Source organism: Poecilia latipinna, unplaced genomic scaffold (genome assembly GCF_001443285.1).
Source record: "Poecilia latipinna isolate Pla-1442-1.1 unplaced genomic scaffold, P_latipinna-1.0 Scaffold2688, whole genome shotgun sequence".
NCBI lineage: Eukaryota > Metazoa > Chordata > Actinopteri > Cyprinodontiformes > Poeciliidae > Poecilia > Poecilia latipinna.
Window position 1 is genome coordinate 37,680 of NW_015115304.1, and position 18,561 is coordinate 56,240.

The window sequence follows — 18,561 nt, forward strand, 5'->3', positions numbered from 1 at the left end:
GTTGGGGGAGCCCCAGTATTCGGGGGCAGGGTTGTTGGGGCCAAACCAAAAAAAAAAAAAAAAAAAAAAAAAAAAAAAGATAAAATATTGATAATTTAAAAAGGATCACACCATGAAAGAAAAATTAACAGGAAATAAATACATTTAAAAAAAACAAGGTGTATTTTAACCACCCACATATTAACAAAGTGACTCAAAGGAATTTCCGAAAGAGTGGTCTGAGTTTTGGGGAGATGAAAAGACACTTTCACAAGAGATATATTAGAACTTTGGACCGTCCAGAATACATAGAAAAAACCCATTGCATGAGTCAGCCAAACTTTTTTTCTTATTCTTTTTTTTTTTTTCATGTGACTGTAGCTTTTTCTTTGTTAACTTTAGGAGAGAAATGTATATTAAATGTAAGTAAATAAATAAAATACAAGCAAAGCAACTTTAAGTAAAGCTAAGAAGTTTTAAAAACTGTTTAAAAATGAAATAAACAAATAACCCAAAAAGACACTTTTAATTAGTTCTGTGACTTACCTCTGTTATTCTTATATTTGTTTAGATTATGGGTATATTTAGTGGTTTAATTCATACATTAGTTTATACACTATTCCATTCTACTGCTCTACATTAAAAAGTGATGTTTATTGAAGAGCACCTTCTCGATCTAAATAATAACCAGATAAACAATAAACAGGAAAACCGTTACTATTACCAATATTGTGGTTTATATACAATAAAAACAAAAATGAACAAAAGAAAAAAGAAAATGTAGGGGATCTGTTTCGTTTGTCTTTTTTCACGCTCCGCCAATAGCAAGTGACCATCAGTAGTTGCTAGGCAGATTTCCTTCTCCGGCACAAAGCGGAAGTTTATGTAAGCATTTCTGAAGGTCTACTTCAGACGGATAGGAGTTTTTTTTGTTTTTGTTTTTTTTTAAACAAATATTCTTAACATTTATTAAATTTGACAATAATTTTATTTTACATGTTCAAATAATCCCTTTTAAATATATATATTAACAGTGAAAAAAGAGAGTCTTGCCAATCCAAGTGATAGCGTCACTAGTTACTTGGTAGAACTCGGATCTCTTCGCACATCGAAGAAACCTTCAGTAAAGATCATTCTTGGTACTACTAAAATAAAGATTTTTAAAACATACAGATTTTTCCAGAATATTAAGGTAAACAGAGCTATAGGGGCTTCTTTGTTTTTTTAAGATCTGAAATAGAAATCAGAAAGATACACTTTTTATTTAGTAGTCATACAATATAAATCAGTTGATTACTCCGCTAAATTAAGGGAAATATGTTGCATCTGTTGCATGCAACTCTCCAAATTAAAGGGAAATGTGCAGACTGGGGTCTTCATTGTTATATTATAGAATAAATTCTCCCAGTTTAGATAAATGAACAAATACCCCTTTCAACTAAATACGATATTAATAAGATTTCCCCCCCCCCCCCCCCAAAAAAAAGATTTTGTGTTGTAAATAAAAACGAATGCATGATTAGTTCCTCTCACCCTCGGGGCCCTGCATTGTTAACCAGGACTTCGTGGCTGCCAGAAACACTTCCTCTGGCCAGGGGAGCATCTTCTTGATTGTCGGCCATCCTCTCTGTCTCAGCTCCGTCAAAGGATCAATCTGAAGATTTATCCAGGCACTCTAAAGTATAAATTGCCCCCAGAATGAGGAAGGAGGACTAAATGGGTTCCAGTGAAGGTAAGAAAGTGCCACTGTTGAAAAAAAAATAATAAATAAAATAAAAAAAACTTGTGGGATGGATCAGTGGGGTGAGCTCTGATTGGTCGTTCATCATATCATCACCAGTTGATAGAGGCAGAAAACAGAGAGACGACGGTGGTTTTGTCTTCAGATCTAGAGCTTTCTATTACTTCTCATTACATGCAGTGGTTTTAGAGTTTTTAGTTTTATAGAATAGCTTAGTATTGTGAATGTCATTTGAATAGTGGAAAAATTATGGGATGTGTGACGTTTTGTATGATGTACTTACTCCTTTTATTTGTATCCATAAATTTATGAATGTTCAAAAGAAAAGGAAGCAAAGAGCAAATAAAAATGAAACTATGCCTGCAATATGACGATATCATAACAACTATGGCACTTTGCTATCAAAACTAGCGCTCTGTAAAGGAAGGTATAGTGCAATTTTTGGAAACCAACATTATGTGAACAAGTCCACAGTCATGCTTGATGCCTTTATACTTTTCTAGCATGCAGCCAGACTTCCTATTAATCCTTTGACGTGGTTTTCATACAGTTTCTTAGACTATCGGAAACCGTTTTAAAGTTTTTCTTACAAACTTGGAAACTTTTTCCAACAGTTTCTGACATAAACAAATAATAATAATAATAAACTTCCGCTTCCTATTAGAATTCTGCAGGGTCGTCAGGGTCCAGTAAACATGAATATCATTTGATTTTTATGTGGGAAAGTTGGATGGTTCTCACCAATCCCAACCTGAAAATTTAATTCAATATGAATGCCCTTAAAACTTAGTCTAAGGTGCAGAAACAAACTGCTTAGTGCACCTCTGACTGTTTGTGTCTCACTAAATTGCTCATATGCAATGCACTGTACTCTAAGTGTTTAAAGACATAAAATGTGAAACTACACGCTGTATTTAATTTATATTGCCAGCATTATTTACTTTGTTACTGAAATACTAGAACAATTAGCACTGGGTTTTTTTGACAACATGGCTTCAAGATTCAGAGTTGGTCTCTCCAAAACTCTGTTATTCTTCCAGTCAGAAGAAACATTTTGGGGAAAATTAATAAATTACTTCAGCCTAATTCTTCCACTGAAATGAATAATTTTGAGATTATTTGTAAATAAGTTCCAACAAGCCCTCTGCTTTAGTTTAAAATAGTAGTTCAGCAACTACTACATATGGATATCAACATTCATATCCTTTTGATACAAATATTGTTAGTAAAATCTCTGGTTACCACGAAATGGAATCCAATTAACCACCACAGGAAGTTGTTTCACTTTTTGAGAATCCCGGTGCGTGGATGAGGTTTCTTTCAGGTCCTGTGTCACGTCTTAGCCTCATTTTTATATTCTAACTTCATAAAGCTGTGACTTTCAGGAACTACTTGCGTTCTGTAAATGTATTTTTACGGAAATGTATTTTTGTTTATCTACTTTTACTTTTTTGTTTGTTCTTCACTTGCCTTCTTTTGTACTTTCAAGGAAAAAAAGATCTGCATAATAGAAATGCATCACTGGGGACTGTTTAGAAAAAAATTGAGTGGAAAAAGCAGGAAAGATCTACTGAAAATTATGGACGGCTTTCAGAAAATCAGAACCAGTGACGCAGGCCGCTCTAAAAGATTACATAAAAGTCTTACTCGTTGGAAGCAAAGAAAAAAAAAAGTAATCAGCGATGGTTTAAACGTTTTGCACAGTATTGCAGTTTTATTGGTTTTGCGTGAAGCCATTTGTGATGGCTCTCTTTCAAAAAAGTGATCGTATGTACATTGACTTCCTGGCTGACTAAATGTTTTCATGTCACTGTTCTGCTTTTGCCTGCTTTCGGGTTTTTCCCTAAAAAAGGAATTAGACCTACAGAGTGTGAACTTCCTGCAGTCTGTTTACGGTGGTGAGTCCATACAAAAACTTCGAAATATAAGATGCTAATTTGCATTGTCTGATGTTGATGTCTCTTGTGTGATTTTGAGGAAATGAGTTGTTTCTACTTCCCGAAGTCATCTGAAAACAAAAGATAAACTACATTTTCTTTAAACCAGCTGTCAAGATACAAGAAATATCTCCCCCTGTGTGCAGTCGTACCTGCCCTGCCTGCTTTAACTTCATATGTCGAGACATCTAAGATAATATATCTGTCACAGCTGTTATTGAATCTGTTTACCAAAATAAAATTCTAGTTTTATAATAAACACCAGTGTAAAATGGAGTCAAGGCTTTCACAAGATTGATTCTCATCCAACTGGAAATAAATAGTTTATAAATCTCTGTGAAGGGATTCACTCTTTAGGCAGCATCAGAGGTTAAAAATTAATTTGAAAAAATGATTTAAAATACTTTTCATGTTCACAGTCCTTTACTCTCGTCCTCTCTGATGTGTTGCCAGCTTTAGTTTGTTGTGTCGTTTTCTGTTATTTCTGCTGTGAGCAAGGGAATCGTGGCATGAATTGAGATTTAGTGCTAAATTTGAATTCGAGCATTTGTGTGTTTGTTTTTTTTTAATGTCTAGTACTCATAGTGATTCGTGGAATATCTCAACTTAACAGGAGGTTAAGGTTTACTCTGGCACATAGACGTAAGAACTGTTTAATTGCATTTGATTTATGAACTATAATGATCTCCATATTAAAAATAAGTTCTACTTTGGACAATTGCTGAGCTCTGGCGAACAACCCTCCTTTAAAATCACACTTTGAATTTGAACTTTGTGTGCTCATTACCCTCTTCATGACTCACACCACTTGTGGAGGGTGAACCATTAAGGTTAACTTCTCAAAAAGCTAACTCTTCAAAGAGCTGCTTCAATCATTTTAATGCAAAATTAAGTGGAAGGAAAAATGCAAAAGTAGTGGGTTTAAATGTCAGCAAAGCCCATTGACTGATTTAAAAGAAATTTCCAGATCTGGAGCCAGTATATAAATAGCCACCACACACAGATACATGTCAGAGATGGACTAAAACTGCTACACTGCTTGTGTTAAATCGCTCTCAGAAACATCTTACTGGTACTATGAAAACAAATAAATAAAAAAAATTGTAGATAAAAAACTGTGGCTGAGTCGTTCAAAATTTTGATTTCAGCTGAAGGTCAAGTTTGTATTTCATTTGGAAATCAAGGTTGCAATGTCAGGATGAAGAGCAGTGAGGCACAGAATCCATGAAAAAAATAAATAAAATAAAATATCAAGAAGTCCACAGAGAATTGACTGAAGAAAAATGACTCTGGACCCAATAGTGAGGACGAGCCGAAGGCCAGTATTAAACAAACCTGGGCGATTGACAGCGCTAAGACTCCCCTCCTGGCTCTGATTGGTTGTTTCTGACCAAGTTGTGCATTTCTGCAGACAGCAAGTAGGACCACAGTAGAGGAACTCCGTTTTTCACTGATTATCTCACTCATTTAATACTGCTGTAACCTAGCGACAGCCTCAGCAAATATGTAAAATAAAAACATTTTTTAAGCTTTAACTGAGGACACTGTAGCTGGTGATTATTAAAATCAAAAATAAGACTTGGTTAATCATTGTGCACACAATGTAATTGCAGCTAAAGTGGTTCTTTACTCAGGGGAGCTACATACAAATGCATGCCACACTTTTTTTTTTTATATATTTATCATCCACTTCACAATTATACACTGCTGATTGGAGGCTTCTGATGAAAAATACCATTAAGATACAGCTTGTGGTGGCAATTCAACATCCTGTTCAAGAGATATCAAAATGCTTGCAAGATTTTCTCAGACTAAATAAAATACTAAATGCTGGATATTTCTGACTTTTTGCAAGTTATTCCGAGTTTTTTTTTTTTTTACAGATCTTTACTGGCCATGACAGTGAATGTGGGCGGCTTTGTATTTCCAAGCAAGTGCAGAAACTCGCATAAGAAAGTGAGGCAGCAAAGATCCAACTAATGAAAAATACAGTGGTGTTTTATTTGCAAATTAAAAAGCACCGACAATATTAGTTACACTGTAAAAATTATTGACAACAATTACAAATCTGTATCATACAGTCCAGGAGATTAGTACCATCGTTGCTGTTATGCGTTTAATACTTTATATACGGAGAAACTCTGCACTTTTGTACAACAGTTGGCAGTGAGAGGACGTGAGAGGAAACACTTCTGCATGATGAAAGGATCCAAACTCCCCCTCAGCGCAGCACTGACGTTTTTAAACGCTACGACAAACAGGCTGATGGGAGAGCAAAACCCAAACACATTCAATAATTTAGGTCTACCGAAGGGTTTTTATGTACATTACAAAGTCAGGAAGTGACAAACCGTCATGTGCGTTGTAATTACATCCGAACAACGTACAAAACTATTGCAGTAAAAGCAGCTTTTTGTTACCGATGAACACCTAGTTGCAATGGTAACACCTTGACCTACACCCAAACATCCGTATTAAAACACCTGGCGTACAGTTGGTCTGTCGTTTTTTTGTTTTGTTTTGTTTTTTTTTTCTCTATTCTTCCCAGGTCTATACTCTCTTGTAAATGAAATTAAAACATAAAACACAAAAAAAATATACAATTTTAACAAATAAAAACGCTAATAACATCTTGAAATGCACTTTTTTTTTCTTCTGTACACAATCTGAATCTGTAGGACCATGCATACAGTAGCTAGCTTATGATCTTCTTCACAGATTGTAGTAGGAGCCATGAAACTCTGTGTGCTTTCCAGTTAACCTTTATGATCAGGGTCGACGCTCGTTCGAGTGCCGTTGTGCTTTCCGCGTCCGTCCGTCCGTCCGTCCGTCCTGTTCGCGCCCCGACCGGCTCGGGGCGTCACGACGCTGCAGGCCGGGCCGACAACAGCGCTGCTCATCCCGCTTGGGCGAGAACGACAACCTCTAACAGGTTTAGTTTTGGTACATTCTAACAAAATATGCATTTCCATCAGCACTACAGAAATGTTAAGTCAGACAGAAGAAAACAAAACAAGAGCTGATTGAAACAAAAGAGAAAAAAAAAAGAAAAAAAAAAGAAGGAAGATTCCCTCAGATATCCAAGGGGTTGATAGTTTGTTGAAGATTCTGTCCTGGCACTTGTAAATGCAATAACTAGATTCTACCAAGGCCTACTGAGGAAGGCTACAAGATGCAGCCCCGAGTCAGGACTCCTCATGTCCTCACTTACTGCTCATATAACTCCTATCAAAAGTAGTTTGACTGGACACGTCCGACATGCTGCCGTTTGCTGAGACAATACTGTCCTACTCCGCTGTCCAAACATCACGCCTTATCGCAGAGGACACGTGATAGTGTTTACATTTGTTGCCCATTTATAGAACTGACAGGAAAAACTGCTCAGAGTTCATTTGTGTTTCTTTCTCTTTTTTTTTTTTTTTCAGTCTCAGGCAACAAAGTTTATGCGATGACCACTTCGATCGACGGGACCGGGATTATCGAACACCGGAGGAATCCCCTCCCCTCCCCCCCCACACTCCCCTGTGCACCACCGAGTCTTTCCTTACTGAAATCCTCAGGACACAGTTTCAGGGCAGCCCTGAAGCCAGTCTGCTCTCCGCCAAGAAGATCAGAGTTAAGCTTCGAGTGCTTGTTCGGTACATCTCAAGGCCCGAGCTCCAGCCTTTCGGGTCTCTGTCAGATCGGCGAGCCCTGCAGGGTGGAGCCGTGTTTCGGAACGTGGAGCTGTGGTTTTCCCCTGCGGCGGTGCTGCTACCTGGTGTGGACCAGCTCCTCTCTCAGCCAGCTGGGCAGCGGCTGACCCATCCTGTAGAGCAGCTTAGACAGCTCAATGTTGTGGTCTCGATAGTACTCCCTGAGGAACTCCTGTGACTGAAAGAAACAGGAGGAGACTAAATGTAGGCGACTCACAGCAAGCTGACCTGTTGCTACAACAGCTCTTTCTGGGAGAGAAAGATCCTACCTCGGGGTCCATGTCAGGGTACCTGCGTCCTTTACTCTTTCCCAGACACTTGGTCTTTCCTCCCTCCAGCAGCTGACACCAGAAGCCTTTCTTGGGGTCAAATCTACACATGATGGACACGGAAAATCCTGAACGTCAAAATCCGACCTCACGTTTGAGGTACGACATGCATGTCTCAGGTTTCGAACAAATCAAATCAAAAAGGAGCATCAAACTCAAATTAAGAGCATCTCAGGCTGATTCCTGTTTGTTGTAAAACGTTTGATCGGGTTACCCAGTTGATACATTTTGATACAGTTGTGTCACATTATATTGCAATACTCAATAAAGATAAAAGTAAAATCGAATGCACAATTACAGAAACTACTGCAGAACAAAGTTAAACATAGATGCAGATTTTTTTTTTTTGGGTTTTGTTTTCTACTCAATGAAAACATTTGAAATGACATAAATGAAACTGAGGGTTTGAACTGAGGAAGATAAAGCAGGTTTTCCACTCCACATGTCCGACTGCTCTTCAATACAAGCCGAACATCACAATTTGCTCTTTTTGCCCAATCAGAGTCAGTGGGCGCAAGATAAAAAACATAAAATAAAAATAAAGAGTTAATGAGGCTTTCGCTGTGAAGGTCATTTTGTGCCTAATAAAATCAGAAACAGTTACCCTTATAAATAGGTTGTAGGTTTAAGTGATTTAGATGAATGCTACACACTCAAGACTCAAACGCTTTTACAGAAAACCATTCTGATCGGATCAAATGATCAGGCTGACAAACATTCTTCAATGTGGACGCTGTTACCAAGTAAAGAAGTTAGATATGTCGAGTGTATGCGAGATGTTAACTTAGGAAGCATAAAGCTGTAGGAAGTTTTTCTTTATAAAGGAGATAAGGACGTTCTTGTCACATTTTAAGACATCTGTGGTTTTATTGGGCTGTGAGAGAGAGCAGAACAACATCATCAGTTTAAACCTTTTAAGATTTAAGGCTCTTTTCAGTTTAAAAAACACACTATGAGGAAGCAGACTAGGTTGTAATCTTGGCATTTGAAAAGAAAAGGATCTGAAGTGAAAGAGGGGAAACTTACGCCAAGATCTTGTGGTAGTTGATGACGTTGGGGAGGCCGAGAAACTTCTGGATTTTATCCATGACCGAGGCGGGCTCCGTCTTCAGCATCTGTCCATCCAAAACCAACAACTGGAAGAAGACAGGAAGCCAGGCATTAGAAGAGGGACAGCTGTGCATACAACAGTGCAACATAAGAAAATAAGTTACGCCGACACGGTCTTCCTTTGTTTTCTTTCCTTTTTTTTAAAACTACTTTTCCATAATTAAATTCAGACCAATTCCCCTAAAGCACTCAAGTCAGAAGCAATCCTTAAATGGGGGTGTCAACAATTAATGAGAGAGAGCAACATGTAGTAAATGTAGGCGAGATATTAACTCTCGGACGAAATACAGTAACTGTAAGTTCGTCTATAAATAGTTTTAGAGTCTTGCTTGCAGAACCAGCTCATTAGGTAGCTAAACCGCAGTCCTAAGGTCTTCACATCCATCTTTGTTGAACTGTGGAAACTGCTGACAGAAATCCCCTGGAATTTGTGCAAGCCCTGGTAAATGAATCAATAAAACCCATTGGGGAGTAAAATAACAAGTAGTCAATACTTCCCACCATTGCATTATTGATTATTTCTGTGGTATAGGTCTTGAAATATAAATCACTGATTCACAAATTTATTTGAGGAGTCTGTCCTCCAGATGTTCAATGGCTGACTGTCCTGGTTTTAAAATTTTAATTGCTAATTTCTTGCCAAGAAATACTATTAAAAAAAAAACATGGATTTTCCAAAATTGTCTATGACTTCTCTGCCTTCAATTGCTCTCTCTCTCCACTGGGGTGTTTTTTTTTTTTTTTTTTTTTGCACACTTCTGTGAGAGAGGGAAAAACAGAAACCCCCAAAAAGCTTCTAAAACCACCAGTGTGTTTGAAGATGGACACATCCTGCCAGTATAAAGACTTCGACCCGGTGCACATGTTGTGGACGGCTTAGCTTTGAAAGCAGAAATCAGGCTGCATGAACCGAGAACTTAACTTGGTTCATTTAACTTAAAGAGAACACGGTATTACTAAGAATCTTTCTTCGTAACGCTGAACCCACAGCTTATCACCGCTTGCTCGTACAGCTTGTGAATCTAGACACACTGGAGCGCGAAAGGTTAAATTTTCCTCTGCGAGTGTTCGTAAAGGTCAGCTCTCATCCACGGAGGTCGGCTGGATTTAGAATACTCTCTTCAAGGAATGCAAAGGCGAGAATAATCCCCCTCACCGCCAACTCCCTGCAGGGAATCTCAAGAAAGACTTCAGTAACTAAGGAAACTCGTCGTCTTGTGCTTGCTCGCTGATTACACACTGATCGCCACTTTGTACGTGGAAAACAAACTACCTGGCTGGAATGATAGTGATTCAGCCAGCGCTCCAGGTGGACAGCGTACCAACCCGGCACCAGGCACCGATTCTGGAGAACCCGTAGTTTGATTGAAGCGTCGCGGGCTGCAGTGATGACTTCGTTGAAGGAGTACTTCAGCGCCACTGGGTCGTCATGAGCTCTTTGGTGCTGTGGGAGAGCGATTTGGGTTTCAGTAAGGAAAAAAAAAAAATAAAAATTCTGAAAGATGAAGTGATGGGCTGCAGGTGTGAGGACCAAGACAGACCTGGTACCAGGAGTAAGCTCTGTCCGCTGGGTTGATGAGGATGGTGATGATCTTCGCTTTAGGCAGAAGAGCGGCAGCCCTCTGAGCAGCCACCTCAGAGTCAAAGTAGTTGGCACTCTTCTCAAAGTAGTAGTCTGAACTGGTGTTGGAGGGCAGAGGGAAGTACTCCATGTACCTAGCAAACAACGAATACAAAACGAAGGATTTGAATCAGCCACAACTTCTGATCAAGCGGGTTCTTGGTGGAAAAACAGACGACATTGTGTGATGTTATGCAGAGCCATTAGCAACAAAACAAATCACTGTTGTATTTTTTTAATGCCTTATGTTTATTCAACTTGAAAGAAATTAAAGCTAAACATAAATAAAACTTGAATAAATCCACTTCTTTTGTAGAAATGTTGGTCTAAAAAAAAAAAAAAGGTTATAGATTTGCAGACCTGCCATTCTAAGCATTTTTTTTCTTGTGCATCACAACAAATTAAAAGGTCATTATGCAGTTTGTTCATTTCTGTAATTTGACGTCAAAAAGTAAAACTCATGCTAAGAGTCATTACACAAACAGCAATATGTAAATGAAGGGTTTATTTCGGTTAGTTTTGACAATTATAGCTAGCAGCTAATGAAAACCCAAAATTCAGTTTCTCAGAAAAGCAGAATAATACATAAGAGCGACGAATAGAGGACTTTTAATACAAATAACTTCGGGGTTCACAGAGAGCTGTGTCCAACTACATGGGCTACAACCATCACAGACCTAGTGTTAAGACACTCCTGAGCAGACAGCGTCAGAAGTGTCTTATCTGGCTAAAGAGAAAAGGGACTGAACTGCTGCTCAGTGGTCCAAAATCCCCTTTATCCTTTAAATACAACTAAAGGTCCCAGAGTGTGGAGGAAGAGTGGAGAGGCACAGAATCCCAAGTTGCTTGAGCTCCAGAGTGAATTTTCTACACTAAGTGATGATTTGCAGCGTTGATGCATTTATTTCAAGTGTTGGGTGTTTATACTGCCCAGTAGCCTGCTGTTGTAATCAAGACCACATAACCCAAAGATGTAGTAGAAATGAAGACCAGAGCACACCAAGAGAAGACTGGGACTTTCTACAGACCAAAACAATATTTCGAGACAATTGCTGTAGTCATGATAATCTGCCTGTAGGAGGTTGGACAATAAATCAATAACAATACATACATACATACAGACACCTGATCAGTATTAATAGATGATACATTTGGTAGAATTTTTAATAATTTAATTCAACTCCGATCCAGAACCACAAAGGATTCTGGGGGACGTAGGGAGAGGAAAGATTTTAGCCCCTCAACTTCTCATGGCCAGCTGAGAAAGGTTCAACTAACTCAGCCGCTCTTCGGTTGCCTAGCAACAACCTGTTGAGTAACTTGCGCAGCAGCAGTTTAAGGTTTCAGCAGCGTGCCTTATAAGTGCTTAAAAAAACAAAACAAAAAAAAAACAACGGCGTGGAGTGAAAACTGTGAAAAAAAAGAGGAACGGTTGTGCCACCAGTTTGGCAGTATTTGAGATACTTAAATAAAAAAATAAAAAATTAATAAATAATGATCGATATCGACCAATACGAAGCACTTTAATCATTCATGATATTTGGCCAATAAATCAATCTGACTTCTCTGTTAAACAAGTGAAGCAGACAAACTAGACACCTGTAAAGCGAGCATAATGTTAACCAACTCGGCATTAGCTACAGGAAGTGAGTGGAGGCAGCAGGTGGGGGTCGGAGACTAAACATCTGAACACGTGTCTCACCAGTCAATGCCTCTGTGATAGTTGTGTCCATTGAAGAACTGGATCTCCTCAAACGTCTCCTTGCTGGGATAGTTGCTGGTCAAGTCAGGATGCATGCCAATAAATAGGTAAAGTGCTGTTGTTCCTGGAGGAAGGTAAGAGATAAAAAAAAAAAAAAAAAAAAAAAAAAACTTTATGGAAATGTCCTAATAAATATACTCCATCTAACAGCAACTGTTATAATCCAAAGTGTAGCAATTAAAGGATAAAAACAGAGCTATAATTCAGAGGAAGAGGTCTGCTCTGAACGGGGCAAACTCTTAGTAATATCATTTCTGACTTGGCCTGCAGAGGGCGCTGTAGAGCCGTGACTCACCTGTCTTTTGAGGCCCGATGACGAGCAGCTTTGGGAAGCGGTCACATGTTTTCTCTTTGGACCAGATGTCCTTGTGTCTTTTATCCTCACAAGGATCCTTTAGTCACACAAAAACACAGATACAGAGCCGTAAGCGGGATTAATTAGACTTCACTTTAATGCGTAGAAATCAAAAGAAAATGCAGATGACGATGACGTCCATCTGCACCCACAAAAAAACAATGTACAGGGCTTCTACATATTTCTTATACCCACATTCTTTGCTTTCCCACACTTTAGTTCTGTCTCTCTTTGTTTCATAAAACCTATATAATCAATTAACTGCAAAGATTTCCACAAAGACCTGACTTTCAGTACATCGTTCGTTGAGAATATTCAAGGAATGTGTTCCAGGCTAACAGGCGGTAGGAAAAAAAAAAAAAAAAAAAAGAAAATAAATACAGGTGGTGTAAAACCTTGACCTCACCTGCCAGAGGGGATCTCTCTCAGATGGAAACAGGCTGAAGTACTTCTGAGCCAGCTGGATAGGCGGCAGAGTCTGCATCTTCAGGTTGGTCCACGTCTTCACAAACATCACCAAGCTTTTGAAGGTGTACAGACCGAGACGGTCGTTCCCATAGTTGGACAGGTGGGTCATGAAAATACTGATCTGCGAACAGAAATGCCGAGCAGAGAGAAGTTTACTGAAACAGAAGAAAGGACGAGGAAATCTGGGAGACTGTTGGCTGCTCGTTGCCACGACACTGCCTTGACTTAAATCAACAATTAGCTTATTAAACTGTTGGGATCTTCCGTTGAAAATGCCCAAGATTTCAGGAGTTTGCTTTCTTAAAAGAGAATTTGTGCTTTTATTTATATTATAGTAAGCTTAGGCCCAGATTCAATTGCATTAAATCACGTAAAAACAAGCCCATCGATCAATAATGAATGAACAACTTTAAAGCGCTGTCCTTTCGCCAAAAGATAAAAGCAGAAGCAGTTTTGTGCAACCTACTTAGAGACGAGCCGACTCAGTAATTAGGATCAAACAATAATAAAAACCACTGCAGAAACAACCCGCGCCGTTTTCGTTTGGGCAAAGTCGCAGTAATGTGAATAAAATAGTCTGCAGTCTATGCAGAGACGGCCACAGCTGTGACCTTTTTCTGCAGTCTCAAACAAAAGTACGTGAAGAACAGGAGGCATTTGCGCCATTGTGTCCCGGCTCTATTAAAAGCGGTTTTTGTTGGGAGTGAAATGAAAAACATATCTGAGTCATTTTCCCCGCACCCTGTTTAAATTTCAATTTGCGCCGGCATCTAAATGGGCTTCAAAGTGCGCAAGACAAAGCAAACGCTCTGTGTGGGAGAGCGGCTGACTCACAGGGTTCAGCAGAACGGTGAGGAAGAGTTCCCCCCCATTGATGAGCTTGTCCAGTTCGTTCGGGCTGCCTGGGTAGTCTTTGTAGAAGATGGTGTGCGTGAAAAGACCACAAGTCTGCCGGGGCAACACCTGCGATGAGAGCACACACGGAGAGGATCAAAAAAAAAAAAAAAAAAAAAGTTGGAAGCACCGACGCAAACGCGACGCCGGCTCTCTCCGCTGAGCCGCCGCTCCTCCGGGCGGTTTACCCCCACACACATTGTTTGTTCACAATAATGTTGTTATTATTCAGCTCATCAAGCCAAAGCAAACCTCTCGTTCGCTCCGAGTCTATATGGTAATTCATGGAAATGCATGTACAGTGAGGGGTGTCTGGGGAGCCGAATATCAATCATCGGTTCCGTGGTGAGCGCTGTCCATTCGGGCTGCCATATCTCAAGGACGGGAAGGGAGTTCTGAGACCGCCCGGGCCGACCGCACACAGGCGCAACAAAGAGAGCGGACTGAGGCTTATCGGCACCGAAGGTCAACTTGGGAAGAAATGGATACGTTTTCTTCTGAACCTGCTGAATATATTCAAATCCATTTTTACCTTATTTACCAAGTTATTCGAAAACCAACAAAGCCTGATCTTTTTAGTCGGCTGTTGACATTTCACTTTTGGTCCCCAGACACTTGCTTTCTGATGTCAGTCTTCATTCCGCTGCCGAGGCCTGCCTGCCGGTGTCTCGTGCAACGCCGGTTCTTTTGACCACGTTGTCATCTCCCGCTCAGTGGAAGGAGGCAAAACCCAACAACACAGATGGATGGACTGCCTATTAATTAAGGGGAAGTCTGTTGCTTTTCGGTAAAAGAAAACACGATTCTGCCAGTCGACCTGAGATGCTTCAAGAAAACGAGGAACAAAAAGTTCGAACGGGGAGGTCTGGAACAGAAAGCAACCCAGTTGAGATGTTTTCTTATTCGCCTATTAGTGTATTAAACGATGGTTAAAACAGGAGAGCAACGAGACACAGCTGACGGAGAAAAGCAAAACACTACAGCTTTTATTTGGCTTTAAAACTTGTTGATATTGGGGACACACTGAGTAGGTGACAGTAACAGTGTGTAATATCACCATATTGCAACAAAAAGTAGATATAATAGGAGGTGCTCTTGAAAACATAGATGTTGAATAAAAGTGGCCCGAGAACAAATTCTTGCAGAACCCCACACAGGACGTTTGTTTGCTCAAAAACATAATGGTTTTTCAAAGACGGCTACTAGCGTTTAAAGTGGTCTTACGCTGATGCCGCTGTGGATGAATCCCCGCCGGAAGCGAGCGGGTTTTAGGTGAGGGTACTCCTCTGTGCTGGTCACTTTGATGCCCCAAACCTTCTTCCAGGCGTCATACAGCTGCATGTGTACAGGATAGACCCCGGAGTGGTGAGGGGCCACTGCGTAGCCCATATTCGTGGGAATCCCATGCTCCTGAGGAAGAAATTGCATGAGTAGGTGAGGGCAGGCGATGGGATACATGATGCATCTAGAGTTCCTGCACAGAGTTACATTTCCAAAGATAATGCAAAAGTTGTATTTGAATTCACTGCAGATGTTTCGATTGAGGGCAGGCTTTAAATATAAAACTGACTGAGGTATGGATAGATACCCAGACAAACCCATGGGATAAATTGGCAGATAATGATGGTTGTATAGACAGCAGGGACAGAAATAGAAGGACTGAGGATCGATGGTTAGATAACTGGCAGACAGATGGATGAATAGAGAATAGGCATAGATGAGGAACAAACTGTAGAGATACACATTTTTTTTTTTTTCAAAAACAATTTTTTCCATCCATTTCCAGACTTTTCCAGATTGTGTCCGAGTTAAAATTAGAAACTCCTATTTTTCTCTGAAGCAAACGGCAGGCATTTAATCATCAGCTGGATACGCGCCACCTAAACGTGCATGAGACGTTCAGAGAAACACGCTGAGGCGTGTAATTCAGAGAACGTCGTCTGAGCGAAGATAACCAAAACGTTTATTTGGACATCGTCGGCAAGAAAGAGAGGCAATGCAAGAAAACCGAGTATTAGCGTTTCGTTCGCTTTCATGCTGCCTTCATAACACAGAGTCGGTAATACCATCATTAGAAAGTGAGTGATGTGAGATGACACGACCCGGTCTGAAAGAAGAGTAAAGAAAAAGATTCAGCTGGGATGTGGAGTGTTTACAACATTCCCGCTTTTCACTCTAGTTGTACTTGTGTGTTGCCGTCCAAGAATGAAGGAATTTAACAGCATTCCTAAAACATTATATATATATATATATATATATACACATACAAGATAAACTTCTGTCAACTGGCTACTTTAGCAAAACACATAAAACACAGCTGCCTTGAATTCCTACTTTTAACCAAATCAGGAGCTCATTAAAGAAGAAGTGAACGAGTTTGTCGTCTTTACTAAGCAATGGGCAAGAAAATCTTCAGGAATGCATCAAAACTTTAAATGCAGCACCTTTATGACTAAAAATTACGCTATTTACTTAATATGTTCAATTTCAGTCTCGCCAGACTTTGGGGTTTTTCAGCATGAGACTCAAGAGCTTTTACAGCTAAATTTGACACCAATATATTTCATTAAACAGCCAACCAGCGTGGTAGTCGAATCTTTTATCTTCAAGTCAAGCCTGAGTAAATAGACAGTTAAAACATACAACAGGTCAGCTCAAGGTGTACAATTTGTTTGCATTGAAAGATAAATGCTTCATTGCTTCCCAGCAACAGTTTCATAAATGCTGTATTCCTAACACAGAGCTTCAAGTGATACAACAGATGAGTCCCAAAATTAAAACAATGCCAGTAAAGAAAAAAAAAAAACTATGCAGATTTAAGAATTATCTAAATATAATTTAACATTGAGTGTTAGGAATATTGTGACATTTAAGGCTTTGGGGGGCTACGGCTTTATATTTAACGCTCACACCCACGTCTCCTTCTTTCCTTTTTCATGTTTGAAAGCCATCACAGAGAAGCAGTAAAGCGAATCGCAGGTTGAAGCTGCTGTGTGCGCAGACAGAATTAATTCAGGACAAATGAACTTGGAAGTTTGTTCTGGGATTTTCTTTCTTTCTTTCTTTCTTTTTTCTGCTGGGGATTAACAAGACAAGAAACGGCATTTCTGAGTTTTAATCAGATAAATCCCCAGTTGTTTAATAAAGTAGCCGACAATAAAGTGTGGAAACACGACTTTAAAATGACGACTTGAGGCTTACAGAGAAAATACATGCATGTTTAATTGTTTAAAGGTTATTTGACTGCATAGGGAGAAAACTTTAAATCGCTGAACCCACTGGCTTTTTCCAGACCTCAACTCAAAGATGCGAGTGACGATGAGAACAAGGAGGAAAGGACCATGTGCCCGGCTCCCGTGGCTGTAAAACAAACCCAAATCATCAACCCTCCACCGCCAAGCTGGACAGACGGCTGGATGCTTTCTTGCTGAAGAGCTGTGTTCAGTTCTCTAGCCTTTTCATGCTCCTGTTTATATCTCGAAGTCGTGTGGTTTATTCAGATGTAGCTTCATAAACACAAGTCGTGCGGTCATTTTGCTTTGAGATACAAGAGACTTTTTCTCCTGGCAACACTCAAGCCAACAAGCCGAACTGGTTTGGTCTTTTGCCAACGCCCCGGTGAAGAACTGCAACGTTTAACTCGTTGACTGAGGCCTGCTGAGTCTGTGGAGGTGCTCCTCCTGTGTGTGTTGCAGTTTTTCTGAGCATTGCACAGCGTCACCTTTGGGTGATTTTGCCAAGACTTCCGAACCTACGGTGATTAGCATAAAGCTACCTTGAATGTTTTTCATTTATGAATAATGTTTCTACTGGAAATACTGACTTGAAATTGTTTTGGAAACGGTGTTTCTGTCATTTTCCAGTCAATAGGCAACAAGTGTTTCTCAATATGGAAAATGCAAGAGAATATGAGCAGTGGAATTGCCTCGGAAACTTTATGGAACGTCAAGTTGCGGGTGTTAAATCTACCATTATTATTATTATTATTATTATTATTATTACTATTATTAGGGCTGGACTCTTCAAAGAAAAAAAAAGTGTGAATCTTTAGTAGGTGAGAAGCTCATAAAGGTGGAAAATTTTTTATAATGAGAAAGAAATAAGTGTCTGATAAAAACTGAATTTCAGTTTAATACTTTTCCTTTGTGCAGTCTTAGTTATTTTCCAACAAAAAATTTCCTTTCTCAAGGTCAATGACTCGGCTTAAAGTCACGGTTAGTACATTTCGACGTTATGCGGGGCAAACGTTCATGCTTTGCAGCAACACACAGCCAAACCTCCTGGTTGTAAAGAGACGGCCACAAGCTACCGATGTTAACCAAATCATCCACATCTGATTAGCAGCACCGGGCAGCTACTTTTCCCCTTTAAGTCCAATGAAAGCAGCAACATTGTGCTCAGTTTTCACACACCACTTTTTCCAATTTCTCTTCATTTCAGGTTAATAAATAACGACAGTGTGGAATCTGGTGTGTATTTTTGCAGCAATGAGGTTAAACTTGAATACATTCAGACCTTGGAAAAAAAATCTGAGCGCATAAAGCTCTGCAAATAAAAGAGGGTGTAGTATTTCTTTATTACCATGGAGGCATGGGTGTCAAAAAAAAAAAAAAAAAAAAAAAAAAAACATTTTATTTTTAAATGATGTTTTTTTTTTTTAAAATTGAGTT

At 39.5% G+C, this 18,561-nt stretch overlaps 2 protein-coding genes across 2 annotated transcripts in view; both read right to left on the reverse strand.

Moving 5' to 3' along the window:
- Positions 1–1,718, reverse strand: part of cd74a (CD74 molecule, major histocompatibility complex, class II invariant chain a) — a 7,589-nt gene extending 5,871 nt beyond the window's left edge. Inside the window, exon 1 of the mRNA XM_015020929.1 lies at positions 1,513–1,718. Coding sequence (XP_014876415.1) covers positions 1,513–1,601 — 89 coding nt within the window. The 5' untranslated portion in view covers positions 1,602–1,718. The remainder of the gene's footprint in view (positions 1–1,512) is intronic.
- Positions 1,719–7,368: 5,650 nt separating this feature from the next.
- The window catches only part of ndst1a (N-deacetylase/N-sulfotransferase (heparan glucosaminyl) 1a), a 21,844-nt gene continuing 10,651 nt past the window's right edge, over positions 7,369–18,561 (reverse strand). The window contains exons 5-14 of the mRNA XM_015020921.1: positions 15,116–15,301; positions 13,832–13,960; positions 12,936–13,118; positions 12,470–12,566; positions 12,115–12,238; positions 10,333–10,507; positions 10,065–10,235; positions 8,708–8,817; positions 7,622–7,724; positions 7,369–7,530 (exon numbers count right to left, since the gene is read on the reverse strand). Coding sequence (XP_014876407.1) covers positions 7,411–7,530; positions 7,622–7,724; positions 8,708–8,817; positions 10,065–10,235; positions 10,333–10,507; positions 12,115–12,238; positions 12,470–12,566; positions 12,936–13,118; positions 13,832–13,960; positions 15,116–15,301 — 1,398 coding nt within the window. The 3' untranslated portion in view covers positions 7,369–7,410. The remainder of the gene's footprint in view (positions 7,531–7,621; positions 7,725–8,707; positions 8,818–10,064; positions 10,236–10,332; positions 10,508–12,114; positions 12,239–12,469; positions 12,567–12,935; positions 13,119–13,831; positions 13,961–15,115; positions 15,302–18,561) is intronic.